Raw genomic sequence first — 16,421 nt, 5'->3', positions numbered from 1 at the left:
TATGAAATTAGTAGAATGGTTGTGACTTAAAAATATCCAACTTGAAGACAAATTTGAGATTCTGGAAGAAGCAACTGGAGGTTGTTTTGCAGCACCTGTTGCTTTTCTGCAACACAGGTGTTGTGGCCAAGAAACCATTGCCAAGTGAAGTGTTTATCCTTCATGTTTTCTTCAAGAATTTTTTTTGTTTTTTTGTTTTGTTTTGTTTTTCGAGACAGGGTTTCTCTGCAGCTTTAGAGCCTGTCCTGGAGCTAGCTCTTGTAGACCAGGCTGGCCTCGAACTCACAGAGATCCGCCTGCCTCTGCCTCCCGAGTGCTAGGGCTAAAGGCGCGCGCCACCACCGCCCGGCTTCTTCAAGAATTTTAAATTTGGGGTTGTTTGTTTCAGTCTTTGATACAGTTTGAATTAATTTCTGTATGTGATCCAAGATAAAATTTCAGCTTCATTTTCTTTGTACATGACTATCTAGTTTTAAATGACTAGATATTAAAATGAAGAGACAGAGAGGTGTTGAAGTGTGTTAAAGGGCTTTATAATGTTATGTTGGTATGGTATTTTTCCTTTTGTATTTCTTGCTTTGTGGTTATGACTGACCTAGAATTCTGTGAAACACAGGGTGGCCTTGAATTCACAGCAGTCTCTCCTCAGTTACCCAAGTGCTGGCATGCATCACCATGGCCACCCAGGTGCTGGCATTACAGGCATCATCACCTTGGCACCAGGTGCTGGGGTTGCAGGCATGCATCATTGCACCTCGTGATACTCACCTTTTTCATCTACGTTTCTATATGGACTAAAAACATGCAGCTTTAGCAGTTGTTTTTATAATGTTATATCTTTTCCTGAAACTCTTCCGCCGTCCCTAACTTCTCTTAGAAACTACCCTTTGGAATGACATCACTAACAAGCATTGTTTAGAAAAAATCAGTAAATAAGTTCTTTGCTCCTTCTCACTTTTCCATTGCATATTGGCTATTAGTATATAGCGTAGTAAGAGGACAAGTAATTGAAAAGAAGGTTGCTGATTTTTAAGAAGCACTTTAAAATATCCAGGTGAGACCTCTAACTATAGTTTTGTACACCTTCAGGACTTCAAAAAGCAACCAAAGTAAAAAGAAAGGACCACGCACTCCTAGTCCACCTCCCCCTATACTGGAAGACATCATTCTGGGGAAAAAATACAAAGAAAAGTATAAAGTGAAAGACAGGATAGAAGAAAAACCAAGAGATGGAAAGGACAGAGGACGGGATTTTGAAAGGCAAAGAGAAAAAAGAGACAAGCCAAGGTAAGTAGAATGTTTAGTCAATATTTATGTAAAACCAAGACTCCTGACCGTGCAGAAGCTGTGGGGCATAAGTGAAGGGCTTTTTACAGTTATTTTTGATTCAACTGTATATATTGTTTAATAGTTTCTACAATGAGTCGTGAGTTATGTTATTTAACATCAAATTAATTTAGTGAGAGTGGAAAATGGTAGCCATATTAGATGGTAAAGTTGCAGGTGTGAATGGCAGTGTGAGACACATCCTCAGAATGTCATTCTGTACATTTGAAACTGCATTCGTCACACGGTACTCTCCTGTACACCATTCTGGTGTCTCTGTGAATTTAATGGCTTTGACTCCTCACAGGTAGAATCATGCAATATTTGACTAGAATATTCCCCTTAGTATAATGTCTGGAGAGCTCATCCATATTGTAGCATGTGGCAGATTTTTCTTCTTCATAAGGCTGAGTAATATTCATATGGTGCAAATCATACTTTGTTTATTCGTTCCTTCATGGAGAATGTTTCACCTTTGGGTTGTTTTTAAATAGGACTGTTTTAACATGGGTCTATAAATATCTCTTCAGGAAATACTGCCAAGTCTAATACATAAAGTTTTCTGCTGCTTTCTTTTGAGGCTTATGTTGTTTTGATGTGTGCATTTGAAAGGTCGTGTGGAGATGCATATTTGTTGAAATGACTATTCCTCTTTAATTAATTCTGACCTCTTTGTGGAACGTCATTTGAGCATATGTTTGAGTGATTGCTTCTGAGCACTTACTCATTCTACTGCATGGTTTTGTATGTGTTTCATGCACAAATGTATGTTTATGAGATAACACTCAAATTTGCTAGAATGGTTACTATAAATACAATTTTGTTCTTTTTAAATATATCTCTGTACTATGTTTTGAATTTTGAAAGTGAAACCTCCAACTTCAATCTTTTTAAAAATTACTTTGGCCATTTATTTGAGTTCCCCTGGGTTTTCATAACTTTTAGGATACAAATTTTCTCTTGTAAAAATAAAAAAGTTATTGGAATTTTGAAAGGCATTGGTTGTAGATTGCTTTTATAGTGTGGGTAGCTTAATAAATCTCTTGTTTTTTATTTCGTTCTTTTTAACAGCCTTTTACTACCTTCTTTTAATATTCCTAAATATATTATTTTGGATCTGCTATAAGTATATTTTCTTAATTTCCTTTTTAGTTTGTTTACTGTAGTGTGTAAAAGCATAGTTGATGTTTTATGTCATTTCTCCTATAACTTTATTGAACTCATTTATTCTAAAAGGATTTTGTTTTGTTTTTGGAGAATCTAGGTTTCCTATGTGCAGGATATTGTCATCTACAAATATTTTTACTTTCCTTCCCTTTTAGAGGATGTTTATTTTTCTGGCTAAGATATTGCAAGCTATGTTGAATAGAAAGAGCACCCTTGCTGTCATCCTTGTCTATAGGAAAAGCCTCCATCTTTCTCTGCTAAGTGCTATGTTAACTGTGGGTCTTTCATAATTGGCTTATTGATTATTATCATCATTATTTCAGACAGCGCCTCACTATGTAGCTCTAACTGTCTTGGAGCTTGCTATGTAGACTAGGGTGGCCTGGAACTCGCAGAGACCTTAAACTCTGTCTTCTGAGTGCTGCTGGGATTAAAAGTGTGTGCTGCTATGCTCAGCTCTTCTGAGTACTAGTAAATGCTGTTGAATTTTGTCAGATATTTTTGTGAATTAGTATACATGAGTGATTGTTTCCTTCTTTTAGTTAATGTGATATATTTTATTACTCATTTTTCAAAATGTTACACCATCCTTGCATTCAAGGAATAAACCCATGTGGTCATGGTGTGTGTACTTTTAACATAATTTTCAAATTACTTTGCCAGTGCTTTGTTGAAGATTTTTGTATGTTCATTTTCTTCCTTCTTTATAAGATTTGTGAAATACAACTTTGATGAGAGCCAGATTCATTCTTGATTGTTTTTCAGATTAATTCTTCTGTAAATTTAATGCTTCCCTTGAAAAAGCATATTTCTTTCCAGGGATCTCAGTCTCTTTCTGTCTTCTCTATATTTCTCAAACAGAATTTATAAAGATTTTAAGAAGTAGGGAAATTGGCATGGTGGTCTGCAAGCAAAAGAACCTGAGTTCAGTTCTCAAGTGCAAATAAAAAGCCAAACATGGCTACACATGTCTGTAGCCCCACCACTGCGGGGTAGAGACAGATGGGTCCTGAGAGCTAGCTGGTCAGCTGGCCTTAACCTAGTTCAGCGAGAGACCTGTGTCCAGGCAGTAAGGCGGGGATTGATAGAGGAAGTTACTCGGTCCTGCTCTGGCCATCTCACGGATTCCTCCCCTGCAAAGGAGGGTTTAATACCAGAACTAAAGGAGAGAATGGCACAGGAAAGGGATACAACACGCTTCTGTGACAGGTGTGGGCTTCTCGAGAGAGTGGCCAGTCATCTTGAGTTTTCATGTAATCAAAATTTTGAAGTTACGTGATCAGGACAGACATTTTACAATCAAGTAAATTGCTTTGATACAAAATCCTAAGCAAATTATTTGGTCTTTGACATTTATTCAGCTGCAAAATAACCACAATACACTTCATTGGGTTCAAGTCAGGCAGGACTAAATGAAAAAATACTTCTTAAAGCTAAGCAAAAATTATGAACGCTGTTTTTCTACTAAAATGGCAGAAACTTGGGATTATGCTCTAGAATTGGCTAGATTCATACCTCCTATTTTCAGTGGAAATGCTTATATAGTTCTACTGTTATTTTAGAGCAAGCCAGTTTCATTACTTAGCTCAAACCTTTTATATAAACAGTGCATGTGGAGATTTGGGTCCATTCAGGCTCTCAACCATAGCTGCCACTTCCTGTCCTGAGTGCTGAGGTTAAAGGTGTAGGCTATCATGCCTGGCTGGTCTTTGACTTTTAAAGTAGTAGAGGAGAAGAAAATGTAAGGCTCTTTAAATCAGCATTTTCTGAAACTTAAAAGAATGTATGAGAAGAAAATATGGTTAAGATGATAAAGTCATTATTTGGTGATAGATTAGTATTTTGGCTTTAATGTATTATTTTGATTATTTTAAGCTTAAACTGTAGTTTTCCTTTTAGGCACCAAGATCTAATAGAAATGTACTACATGGTATTTTTAAAAGACCCGTGTCCAGGCAGTAAGGCGGGGATTGATAGAGGAAGTTACTCGGTTCTGCTCTGGCCATCTCATGAATACTGTGGATTAACTGGGACTTTGTGTGTATATTCTTTGAGCTGATCATCAAAGAATATTATAGATACTCCTAAATCCATTTTTTAAATGTAACTTAAACAGTTTATTGCAGAATAGGCCTATCTCAATATCTTCAGTTCCTTCAGTATTTTGATGGCAGTTTTGATTGTGTTGCAGTGGCCCCGTCAGCCACTGTTCTCATGCGGAACCACAGTGCCAGATGCCAGCAACTCCTCTCTGCATCTTGGTCTTGCCACAAGGAGCAAGTGCCTTGGCATGCTAGCTGATGTCAATTTTCTTCACCTTTTTCCGGAGGAGGGCACCATAACAGGTCCCATATTTCCTAACGCTCTCTACCTTCTTGGTACGTTTAGCCATGTTGCGAGAACTGAGGCCCCAGCCTTAAGAGGACCTCTTGAGTCAGTTCTAAGTGTAACCTAGAAAGAGACTGAGAACTGAAGTTCATCGGCAGTCACTCTTCATTTTTTATTATTTTTTTTTCTTTTTTCTTTTTTTTGGTTTTTCGAGACGGTTTCTCTGTAGCTTTTTTAAAGCCTGTCCTGGAACTAGCTCTTGTAGACCAGGCTGGCCTCGAACTCACAGAGATCCTCCTGGCTCTGCCTCCCGAGTGCTGGGATTAAAGGCGTGCGCCACCACCGCCCGGCTTCATTTTTTATTTTTAAATATTTTTTTTGTTTTTGTTTTAGGAATCATAATATAATTAAATCATCTATCTCTACACTTTTCTGTCTCCAAACCCTCCCATGTACTTTTCCTTGCTCTCTTTCAAATTTATGCTTGTTCCTAACTATGTAAACACAACACTTTTAGTCTGTATAGTGTTATTGCCTTTATATTTCAGGGCTGACCATTTGGTATTGGATGACCAACTGATGTGCTCTTAGGGAAGGCTGTTTCTCCTGCTCTGAGTATTTGTTCGTGCCTGTAGTTCTTTGTCTAGGTTTGAGGCCTCATGAGCGCACCCCGTACACATTAGCATGTCTCTTGGTGTCATCCTTGTTCAGCTCATGCTTAGACAGTCATGTTGGTGACTTCATGGGTTTAGCTTCTGACATTTCCAGGAGATCCAGTCTCACAGCAGACTTCCTGATCCTCTGGCTTTTTCCACTGTTTCCTGAGCCTTAGGTGCAGGAGTCGTGTTGTGAATGTGTCTATTGGGACCAGGCTCCACAGTTCTGCATTTTGATTGGTTGTGGTCTCCTGTAATGGCCTCTGTCTGTTACCCTTCTGGGTATAAAGACACAGAACGCAGTTGGGGATGATTCTGGCTTAGTAAAGTGACATTTGTAGGTTCATCTCCAAGATTTCTTCTAGAGCTTTTGTTTGCACTTGACTCATAAATCACTTACATCTTTAAAAGACAGTGCCCTTGTAATTTTATAGCATTGTGAATTAATTAAAGTTTATTCTGAGTTATTGCCTGTACTTCCAGCTTTCATTTTATATCTCATCTTAAGGACTTTCCGTGGCTGGAATTGAAAGCTCTTAAACAAGTGTCTTGTGTTTGCTCACAGGTCCTCCTCCCCAGGACAGCACCGCTCTCCTCTGTCCTCTAGACACCACTCCTCCTCCTCGCAGTCAGGATCGTCTGTTCAGAGACATTCGCCTTCTCCTCGACGGAAAAGGACTCCCTCCCCGCCCTACCAGCGCACTTTAACTCCTTCTTTACGGCGTTCCGCCTCTCCTTACCCAGCACATTGTCTGTCTTCTCCTCAGAGGAAGCAGAGTCCTCCAAGACATCGCTCTCCAGTAAGAGAGAAAGGGAGGCATGATCACGAACGGACTTCACAGTCACATGATCGGCGTCATGAAAGGAGGGAAGGTATGCTCTGTGTTGAGCTTTTGTTTCTCAGAGTTCTTGTACTTTATTCTAAAATTGCATATCCATATTTGTCATTACATGAGGAATAGAAGAGGATTGTGTTGTATTGAGTCTTCTGTGACATCTGGACTGGGTCATGTAAAGTATTAAGTATGCACAAGTAGGCACTTAGAAGTATGTAAGTTGGTGCTTTCTAAGCTATTTTAATGAGTATTTTTAGCTGTTTGAGTTAATGTATTGCTTTCTATGTAACTTTAAAAAAAAGGAGAAAAATGAATTGGGGACTTGGCTTAGTGGCAGAGCGCTTGCCTAGTATTTGTGAGACTGCCAAGATTAGTCCCCAGCACAGGACAGACAGACAGACAGACAACCCAAGGAGGGTGAAAGGAAGGAATGCAGCAGATGATTTACCCAAGTTTATAAGAACTGAAAGTGTGATAAAGGGCAAGGCCATGGGAAGCTCTCAGGTCGGCGGCCAACTCCTGCAGTTTCTAGGTGCTTTATAGAGTAATAACTCTCATCTCTTTGTGTGCTGTCTTTGTGTATTGTGCTGTCTGCATGCATACATGTTTACCTGTGTGTGCACATATGTGTGCAGTTGGGAGTACAGAGTGTGCGTCTGTTGGTGTCTTCCTTATTGCTGTCCACCTTATTGTTGAGACCCTCTCTCGCTGAACCGCAGCTCACTGAGTAGTCCAGGCAGCCCCAGGCATGTGCCATCATATCTGGTTTAATTTTGTCATTTACCCTTATTCTGCCTTTTTCTAACATGAATCTCTTTTTGTACTAAATCTTAAACACTGTATGTGACATGTATCATCTAGTTCTCTGAAACGGTGAACAGGATTAGAGTTGTTTTCTAAATTGTGTTACAGAAACTCGAGGCAAAAGGGATAGAGAAAAGGACACCAGAGAAGACCGAGAGTCTGAACATGACCATAGGGATGACAGAGAACCTCGAGACAGCCGGGACCGGAGAGATCCTAGAGACCGCAGGGAACTGAGAGACTCCAGAGACATCCGGGACTCCAGAGAGATGAGGGACTATGGCAGAGATACCAAGGAGAGCCGTGATCCCAGAGATTCCCGGTCAGCTCGGGATGTACATGACTACAGAGACCGTGAAGCTCGGGATACTCGGGAAATTCGAGATGTTCGGGATGTTAGGGATGTTCGCGATGTTCGGGATGTTCGCGATGTTCGGGATGCTCGTGATGCTCGAGATGCTCGCGATGCACGGGATGTGCGGGATGTTCGGGATGCTCGCGATGTTCGGGAAATCCGGGATGTTCGGGAAACCCGGGATGCTCGAGATGTTCGCGATGCTCGCGATGGTCACCGGAAGGAGGATATGTACCAGGAAGAAGCCCGCAGTTATAGCAGAAACCACCTGAGAGAAGAGAGTTCTCGAGTTGAGCTAAGGAATGACTCTAGAAATGAGTCTCGAAGTGAAATTAGAAATGACAGGATGGGCAGAAGTAGGGGGAGAGGTCCAGAATTGCCTGAAAAGGGTAAGGTTTTTGGCATGTTAATGAACTGTGTCTTGAATATTTATATAGAAAACATTAACTTTCTTTAGGTTTCTTTTCTAAATGTCTTACTATGTACATCTATCATTAGCATTTTGTGAGTAATTTGCAGTCAGTTGAATTCCACATTGGAATTACCAACTTGAATGAAAAAACTAATTACTAACAAGTAGTGTTTGGGTAGTCATCCCACTGCACTGACTAATGTAGAACACCATGAAAATTGATACAAATACAGCAGAATCACAAGAAGATAATTTCTAATTAACTGGTGTATATGTGATCAAATGCTCATTCAAGTACAGTAAAATGATATATTTTCAAAATTGATGCCAAAGTAATTGATTTATGTATTCAGTAACTGATTTATGTATTCAGTATTTATTACTTGCTTCAAACCATCATGTATCATTTTCTTAATCTAAAGAACTGAAATACTTGTGACTGTCTCCCAACTACTGAGATTTAATCATTTAATCCTTCCTGATGTGTTCCTCTAACCTCTTCTCGAGCATCACAGACGCCCATCTCTCTGTGCCTCTCTCTGGCTTGATGCTCTAGTCCTTTTGGGGAAACACATTTAAGTGTGAAGGTCTTTTGGCTTCTTTATAATTGTCTTGGCTGTTGTTTCAGGGAATTTTCTATTTGTTTGTTTTGATCTTGTCATATGACCTAGATTGGTCTTGAACTTGAGATCTTCCTTGCCCTTCTCTCTCTAGTACTGGAAATATAGACATGTACCATTAAGCCTAGTTTCTAGACTTTTCTTTGTCCTTTACTTTTTCATGTAAATATTAGAAAATTTTGCAATTTTGTGAAAAGCTGTTGAATTTTTCTTTAAAATATATTTGGCATATTATTTAATACCTCTTCCCATTAAAATTTTATGCATATTTAAATTTTAAAAATCACAGCTGGGTGGTGATAGCATATACCTTTAATCCCAGCACTTGGGTGGCAGAGGTAGGTGGATCTCTGTGAGGTTGAGGACAGCTAGGGCTACACAGAGAAACCCTATCTTGAAAAACCTGAATAAATAAATATTAAAAATATATTTGGAAGGAATCAAAAATTCATAGGCTATTACAGAGAAATGAAAGGGAAGCGTCTGTGCACTGGCCTTGCCAGTGTGAACATCTTAGCACAGCATCGAAAGAAGAAAGTATCGTGGCCACAGAGCCTGTGTGTGTGCGAGTGTGCACATAACTGTCCCATGGACAGTCATGCTGCCTTCTAATCAGGTTAGTCATTACACTCTTCCTTCCGCATCCCGGACTCCCATAACCTCTGACAGATCTCTTGTTTCATGAATGTTTTATAAATGAAGTCATGCTGTATGCATTTTGTTGACACTGGCTTTTTTCACTTAGCACAGTCTTCCTGGGGTACCTCCAATCTGTTGAGTTTTTCCTTTTTCTGGCCAAGTGTATTGGTAGATTTACATCGTTTGTTTAACTCTTCACTGCTGAGAGAAGTTCAGGTACCTTCCAGTGTGGTGACTGTTATGAATTACAGTACTTAGAAAAATGAACATCTTTTTTCACATCTTTCTTTGTTGGGTTTTTGTTTTGTTTTGAGACTTAAGTCTCACTGTAGCCTGGCTTTGGTCTCCTGTTTTTCCTGTCTCATTCTCTCAGGTGCTGGGATTGTAGAATTGTTCAACCATGCCTACTTTCCACATCTTTTAATAAATTTTGGTTACCATTTCATTTCATCAAATTACCTTGGTTCTATATTGGAATATTTTCATAATAAACATACAATTAAAATAATATATACCCATTTTCTTCAACTTTTCATGATGTATCTATTAAATATGAAGAAGTAGTTTTTTGGAATTTTTTTTCTTACTGTTTTGGGAGTTAGTTTAAGTCAGTCTTACAGATTTTTGTTCCCATCAGATGGCTTCCTTATAGATAGGACAAACTATGGCTTAACTTACTATGCTGTAGTCAGTCTTTAGACAACTTGGGTTCTGACCCACATAGTGTTTTTGTTGTTGTTTTTTTTTTTTTGACAGTGTTTATAACATTTTAGAATTTAAAAAAATTTAAAACTTTATACTGCTTTGAATAAAGATTGTGACTGATAAACTTGTTGCATCAAATGTATCTGTTGAATATTTTTGAACATCCTTTGTGTAGGAAGTCGAGGCACAAGAAGTTCCCAAATGGATAGCCACAGTAGCAGCAGCAACTACCATGACAGCTGGGAAACTCGGAGCAGCTATCCCGAGAGAGACAGATACCCTGAGAGAGACACCCGCGATCAAGCCAGGGATGCTTCCTTTGAGAGGAGGCATGGAGAAAGAGACCGTCGGGACAACCGGGAGCGAGGTTGGTCCGACAGACGTGTGTCCTTTAGTGCTCAACAGCTGGGGGATTGTTCTTCAAATCTGTTTCAAGTCACTGCTAACATGTATGATTTAGACTCTATACTTGGTTCCATATTTGAAGCTATTCATATAATCTTTGTGTGGTGCAAGAGAGATTATGTAAATAGCTACCGGTGCCTAATAAACAGATCTGAAGAGCTGGGGTTCCCCTATTGCATGTGGGTTATTGTATGTCATTACCAGTTAAACCCCTGTGGCCAAAGGTCCTGGCTAATCAGTAATTAACTGTTGTTGGTAATTTTACAAAGAGCGTCAGAGATCAGCTGTGGGGAGGTGGTGGGAGGAAGGGAGAGCGAGGGAATTGAGAAAGGGGTCGGGGAGTATGGTGCTGCTTGGGCTGGGGATTACCCAGAAAGACATGATGTTCCTATTCTGTCCTGAGAATCCATACTCGCTACATAATTTCTTTTGTACATCTTAAATAGAAGATTCCTGATAATCTATTGGGTAATCTTTAAGTCAGTTTTGAAGCAGGATTACTAGGAAATACATCAGGGTTAGATGCAGAACAGAGTGTCTGTGATACCATCTGCTTTAGAGTGTTTATTAAACATCAAGGAAAGATGTTTACGTAGAGGTGCAAAGGGGCAAGTGAAGCACCTAGCTTTGCAAAGTGAAAACAGATTCTATTGAGACTAAAGAGTAGGCACAAATCCCTGAGATGGGAAGTAACTACTACTGTCATGTCCCAGGGTAGGAAGAAGACTGGTGTGGCTGTAGTGTGCTGACGTATGCCCAGGCGTATTTTGTTCCCAGTTTCACAGTCTGAGTACAGTGCATAGACAGCTGAGATGGGGTGATTGCCAGGACTATGGAAAGTTCTGTTAGGTAAAGTAACAACTCTGTGGAATGCCGAGAAAGCTCTTTAGTAAAGAGGTATTGTCCGTATTAGCTCAGAAATTGTGTAAGCTTGCTGGAAGGAACAGTGGGAAAGTGTAGAATTGGTATTGATGAAGTAAGAGACTCATCTGCTCCCAAGTGGCAAACATTAAGTTATGGGGCTGCAGTGTGGGCTTCTGCTCTAGGAAGCAGAGCAGCTGGAGGGAAAGACTACAAGGGACTCCACACAGCTGTAAACAACCTCGAGGCCAGACTGGGGGTCAGATTCCAGGCCTTCTTACTGACTACAGACGACTGGTTTTAAGCACGTGGGTCTGTCTGGGTTTTTGTGAGAAACGTGCATCATCCAGTTGGGGAACCAAAGGCCAACACTGACCAATGGACTGTTGATGATGTCATCATCTGACAAGAGCTGAACAAGTTCTGCAGTAAGGAAGCAGCTGTCGAGATGGGGCCGAGAAAGAAATTGTTAGGATGAAATCAGTGTGCTGTGTAGAATGGGACTGGGAAGCAATGAAGAAACGCGTCTTTGAAAAGGACATTTTAGGGGCGAGAACAGGATGCCAGTTTGGCGTGGTGCTGTGGCACTTGCAGGGCCTTTGCATTTTTCTTTAAGATGGGAAATTTTGGCTGGGATCATAAAGGTTTCATCTGCTAAGAACGTGACTGGACTCTCGAGCTTCTGGTGCTGCTGTGTCAGAGGGCACAGATAGGAACTACTGGGAAACTGTCATATTGGGTGTGGTGTTGTTGCCTTTCAGGTTATTTCATAATGGTGATTTTGGTTATAATCACCAAACTAGAAATTTCCCCTAAATGTGGGTCTGCTAGAAAAAAAAAGTTGTGATGCAGTAAATTCATTTAAAGATGTAATGAATTTCAACAAAAGGAGAAAGGAGTGAGGAAAGCAGACTTTTGATTCTGGTGTTTCTGATTAACTCTGGCAAAGTTACCAGGATCACTTCCACACCAAAGCTGCTAAGTTTTTATAGAAAGAATAGTAAAGACTGAGTAGGATTTCATTTTGTTTGAGCTTGAAAAATCTATGAACTTTTGAAAGGGACCTAGAAACTCATAAGGAGTAAATGTAGACAAATGTTACTTTTTAGCTTTTTTATTTTTCTTTTTTTAAAATGCAATCAGTGATAAGGCAAATTCAAGTTACTAAATTAAACCTAGAAATATTCTAAAATGATTAGACATTCTAGTAACCAACCTGTTGAACATACTGTAGCATGATTTACTGATTAATCAGCAAGTAGACATTATGAAGTATGAAAGTAATCTCCGAGATTACAGTGTCAGTAGACATTATTATAGAGAAAGTCTTTCGGACTGCAGTGTCTAGATCACGTCGCCTTGTTTGCTGTTGAAAACTGTCTCTTTAGAGAAGAGCCTGCGCCGCACCCCAGCCTAGTTTCCTGTTCATCCAGGCATTTGAGCTGCACATATTCAGTTTGTTTGTGGGGTTTGTGAAGACTGGGGAGAGAGATACGTGAGAGGCAATGAGTCAGTCATTTTGTAAATTTGATTATTTTAAGGTTTGGGAGCATCAGGTACCTCTAACTCTAGCTAACTAGAAACTAGTATTGCAACCACAAGTTTTAAACTTCTGTTTGTTCCTTATTTTCTTACATCTGTACTTTGGTCTGTATATATTTGGGGCTGAAACTGGAGGTGTAACTTAGAGGGAGTTCCTTTTCCTTCAGCCCCTGTGTTCTACACCTCCTGCTGCCCCTATCCTTTACCACCAGTGTTCTCAGGTCCTGCTGGGGGACAGACAACAACAGAAAGTGGGGTTGAAGTAGTGGGCTGCAGACAGGGTAGGAGCATGCAGAGTGAAATCAAAGATACATCAGTTCAGGGCAGGGATTGGTGGGAAGCAGAAAGCAGGGTCGCTAGAGGGCAAGTGAACATCATCGTTAAGAAAATAGTGTTTAAAGGTTAGACAATGAAGTTAAAAGTAAGTTCAGTACCTGATCTATAATTTGTTCCTACTGTAGCCTGACACTCTATTTAGATAAAATGTGAGACTGCCTACAGGTTATCTGACAAATCAATCACTGACAAACTTGATTTTTATTGTAGATCAAAGACCAAGCTCACCTATTCGACATCAGGGAAGGAGTGAGGAGCTTGAGCGTGATGACAGAAGAGAGGAGCGGAGAGTAGACAGAGTGGATGAGAGAAGAGATGAGCGGGTTCGAGACAGAGACAGGGACCGAGAACGAGAAAGGGAGCGCGAGAGAGAGCGGGAACGAGATCGGGAGCGAGAAAAAGAAAGAGAAAGAGAACTAGAAAGAGAGCGAGCTAGAGAGCGGGAAAGAGAGAGAGAGAAAGAGAGGGAGAGGGAGCGAGAACGAGAGCGAGATCAGAGAGATCGTGACCATGATCGAGAGCGAGAAAGAGAGAGGGAGCGGGAGAGGGAAAAAGAACGGGAGCGAGAAAGAGAAGAGAGAGAGAGGGAAAGAGAACGGGAACGGGAGCGTGAGAGAGAACGAGAACGAGAGAGGGAGCGAGAAAGGGCAAGAGAAAGAGAAAAAGAGCGAGAACGGCAAAGAGAATGGGAAGACAAAGACAGGGGACGCGATGACCGCCGGGAGAAGCGCGAGGACGTCCGGGAGGACCGGAGCCTCAGAGAAGGCCACGAGGAAAGGAAAGCCAAGTAAGGAGGGCGGGGCTAAGTGTCAGTGGAGTCCAGTGTCCTTCCTGCTCCTCTCCACTTCCTGTAACGCAGTCACTTCATGTGTATTCATACCTATTCGTGTACATATATTCATTTGGTGTTTAAAATGTTTGTAGTTGTCTAGAAACATAGTTCTGAGTTCTATTTATGGATTCCAGGGCTATATTTTTCCATATTTGTCTATTTCTGTTCTGTCTCCCTCTCTCTGCATTAAGAAGAATGAATGCAAACTTCAGACATTGTAGGCAAATGTACATTTCTTTTTAGTTCTGTCTCCTAAGATTAAAATTTAAGTCTTTCTCTTTCATGTGGTTTCGTGCTTTGGTTAATATTTTTTTTCATGTGTCTACTGTCTTACAATAGCAATGTTTTTGATTCTTATTTTATATCTAACCAACCCAAAAATTGAAAAGAGAAAGTTAGGAATGCTGCTACCTGTAACCAGAAATAGTTAAATGAGACTAATAACTTTGTCTTTTCATTGCTTTCTCATCTCGGTTCTCTGAACTGACCTACAACTTTAAAAAAGGGGGGGGGGACATTGTTTTGTGTAGGATTGCTGAATTACCATAGTGTTTGCTTTATTATTCTAATTTCAGGTTTTCTTAAAAGTAATTTAAATGGTTTTTCTCAAGTTTTAAGTTCTGCTTTATCCTAGTCCATCAGCTACCCCTTGCTGTGTTAACAGTGCCCTGATGTGAGCAGTTTCTTTCTCATGTCTTAGTGGGCTTAGCAGAGGGTGTCTCCTGCTGGAGTCACTCAGCACTGCTGGTGCATCTGCAGTTGACTTAACCGCTCACCAAGGCCTGGAGGGTCCAGCGTGCCTTCATCACAGGTCTAGCAGTCCCAGTGTCTTATTTCTCCTCCACATGACCCTCAGGCCGGCAGGAGTCCAGACTCGGAAACCCCAAAGCCCTTGAGTCCTCCATATTCATACAGTGTGACTTTTTCTTGTGTATGACAAGTCTGAGCCCACCCAAATTTAAACAGTATGGAGACAGGCCAGCTCTAGGTAGAGTTGGGTCATGTGAATTGTCACGCTATTCCTGGGGCTGTCCCCACTCGTGTGTTCACTGATCTGCGTAAGGAACTGTTCTACTTTCTCAGCTTTTGGCCCTGGTATCTAGAAACAGCGTTAACTCTTAGAAATTTAGACTTCGGTGACTAAAAGGTCAGACTTTATGAGCATGTGAGAAAGCACTAGGATAATCTACCCCAGGTGTTTAAGTTGCTGCTCAGCTAAAGGTTAGTTACAATAACAGATACAGCAAGTACCTGGATTATCTCTTGACTTGCCATTAAGCAAGTGGTTTAGTTCTATAATGATAAAAGGAATTTTTATAGTGTTTCCACAATGTGCCCACATGGTTCTGAACTTTTGTAACTAATTTAACTTACTTTAGTCTGAAGAGAAGGGCTTTTGCTTTTTTCCCCCAGTTTCAGATGGCAGAACTAAGATTTGGGGACCTCACGGAACTTACTTAGGTTACATGAAAGTAATGTATAATAAGTCAAACTCACAGCTTTTTAACTCCTAAAATGATTCTAGATTTTTCTTACCCCTCTTTTCGGCATGAAACATATAAAATTGACAAGTTGTATTATAGTGCAGTGTGGAGCTGCGGGCTGCATTCCTGCCACCCGGATCCCGGCCACCTGGCTCCTGCACGGCTAGCTTAAAACCCGAAATAACAACACACAAACTGTATTCATTTAAACACTGCCTGGCCCATTAGTTCCAGCCTCTTATTGTCTAATTCTCACATCTTGATTAACCCATATTTAATAATCTGTGTAACACCACAAGTGGTGTCTTACTGGGAAAGATTCTAGCCTGCATCCATCTCTGAGAGGAGAGTCGTGGCGATTGCCCGAGGCATTTGCCTCACTCCCAGCATCCTGTTCTGTCTACTCCACCCACCTATGTTCTGACCTATCAGGCCAAGCAGTTTCTTTATTAATTAACCAATGAAATCATCAGCTAGATAGAAGACACGCCTACATCATTATAGAGTGCATTATTTTATTGATTTTTCTGCGTGGTGTTACCAGCTTGTGTTTAGGTCTGGCAGGTTTCCCTCGAGTGTTTCATGTGTGTGATGAGGGAACGGCCCTGTGGGTTTTCACTCAGTTTTACATCGTAGCCGACTGCCTTTTGTGAGCACAGCTCTGACAGTGCTGCTTTTCTGCGCTTGTTCTTCTACTTAGAGTCAAGAGATGCAGGTACAGGGCAAGAGTACAGAGAGCTCTTCCCCTGTGGAACTTTATAACTTGTTATAAAGTTATAACTTTATAACTTGTATTTGTCCAAATTTAGGAAACGCTACAGAAACGAAGGGAGCCCCAGCCCCCGGCAGTCCCCCAAGCGCAGGCGAGAGCATTCTCCCGACAGTGACGCCTACCACAGTGGGGATGACAAAAGTGAGTGTCTCTTCTGCTGTGCGTGCTCAACACTGATGTGACACTGATTGCAGCTGATGTGTCAGGCTTCTGAAAATGCTCCTTTTCCATGCTGCTGAATGTGTGCTTGTGTGAGTAAAGTGTGTCAGGAATCCCATTTTACGAAAGCCACTATCTTTTCCTCATTTTGGTAGTTAGAGATATATTTTTATTTTTACTGC

At 40.7% G+C, this 16,421-nt stretch overlaps 1 protein-coding gene across 2 annotated transcripts in view; it reads left to right on the top strand.

Moving 5' to 3' along the window:
* Zc3h13 (zinc finger CCCH-type containing 13) overlaps window positions 1-16,421 on the top strand; it is a 64,054-nt gene that overhangs the window by 34,493 nt on the left and 13,140 nt on the right. For both annotated transcript variants that reach the window (XM_038310015.1, XM_038310014.1), the window contains exons 8-13: window positions 1,090-1,287; window positions 6,043-6,350; window positions 7,226-7,861; window positions 10,024-10,215; window positions 13,203-13,779; window positions 16,118-16,221. In XM_038310015.1, the coding sequence (XP_038165943.1) occupies window positions 1,090-1,287; window positions 6,043-6,350; window positions 7,226-7,861; window positions 10,024-10,215; window positions 13,203-13,779; window positions 16,118-16,221 (2,015 nt within the window). The remainder of the gene's footprint in view (window positions 1-1,089; window positions 1,288-6,042; window positions 6,351-7,225; window positions 7,862-10,023; window positions 10,216-13,202; window positions 13,780-16,117; window positions 16,222-16,421) is intronic.

Source organism: Arvicola amphibius, chromosome 13 (genome assembly GCF_903992535.2).
Source record: "Arvicola amphibius chromosome 13, mArvAmp1.2, whole genome shotgun sequence".
Taxonomy (NCBI): domain Eukaryota; kingdom Metazoa; phylum Chordata; class Mammalia; order Rodentia; family Cricetidae; genus Arvicola; species Arvicola amphibius.
This window is presented reverse-complemented; position numbering and strand designations above follow the sequence as displayed.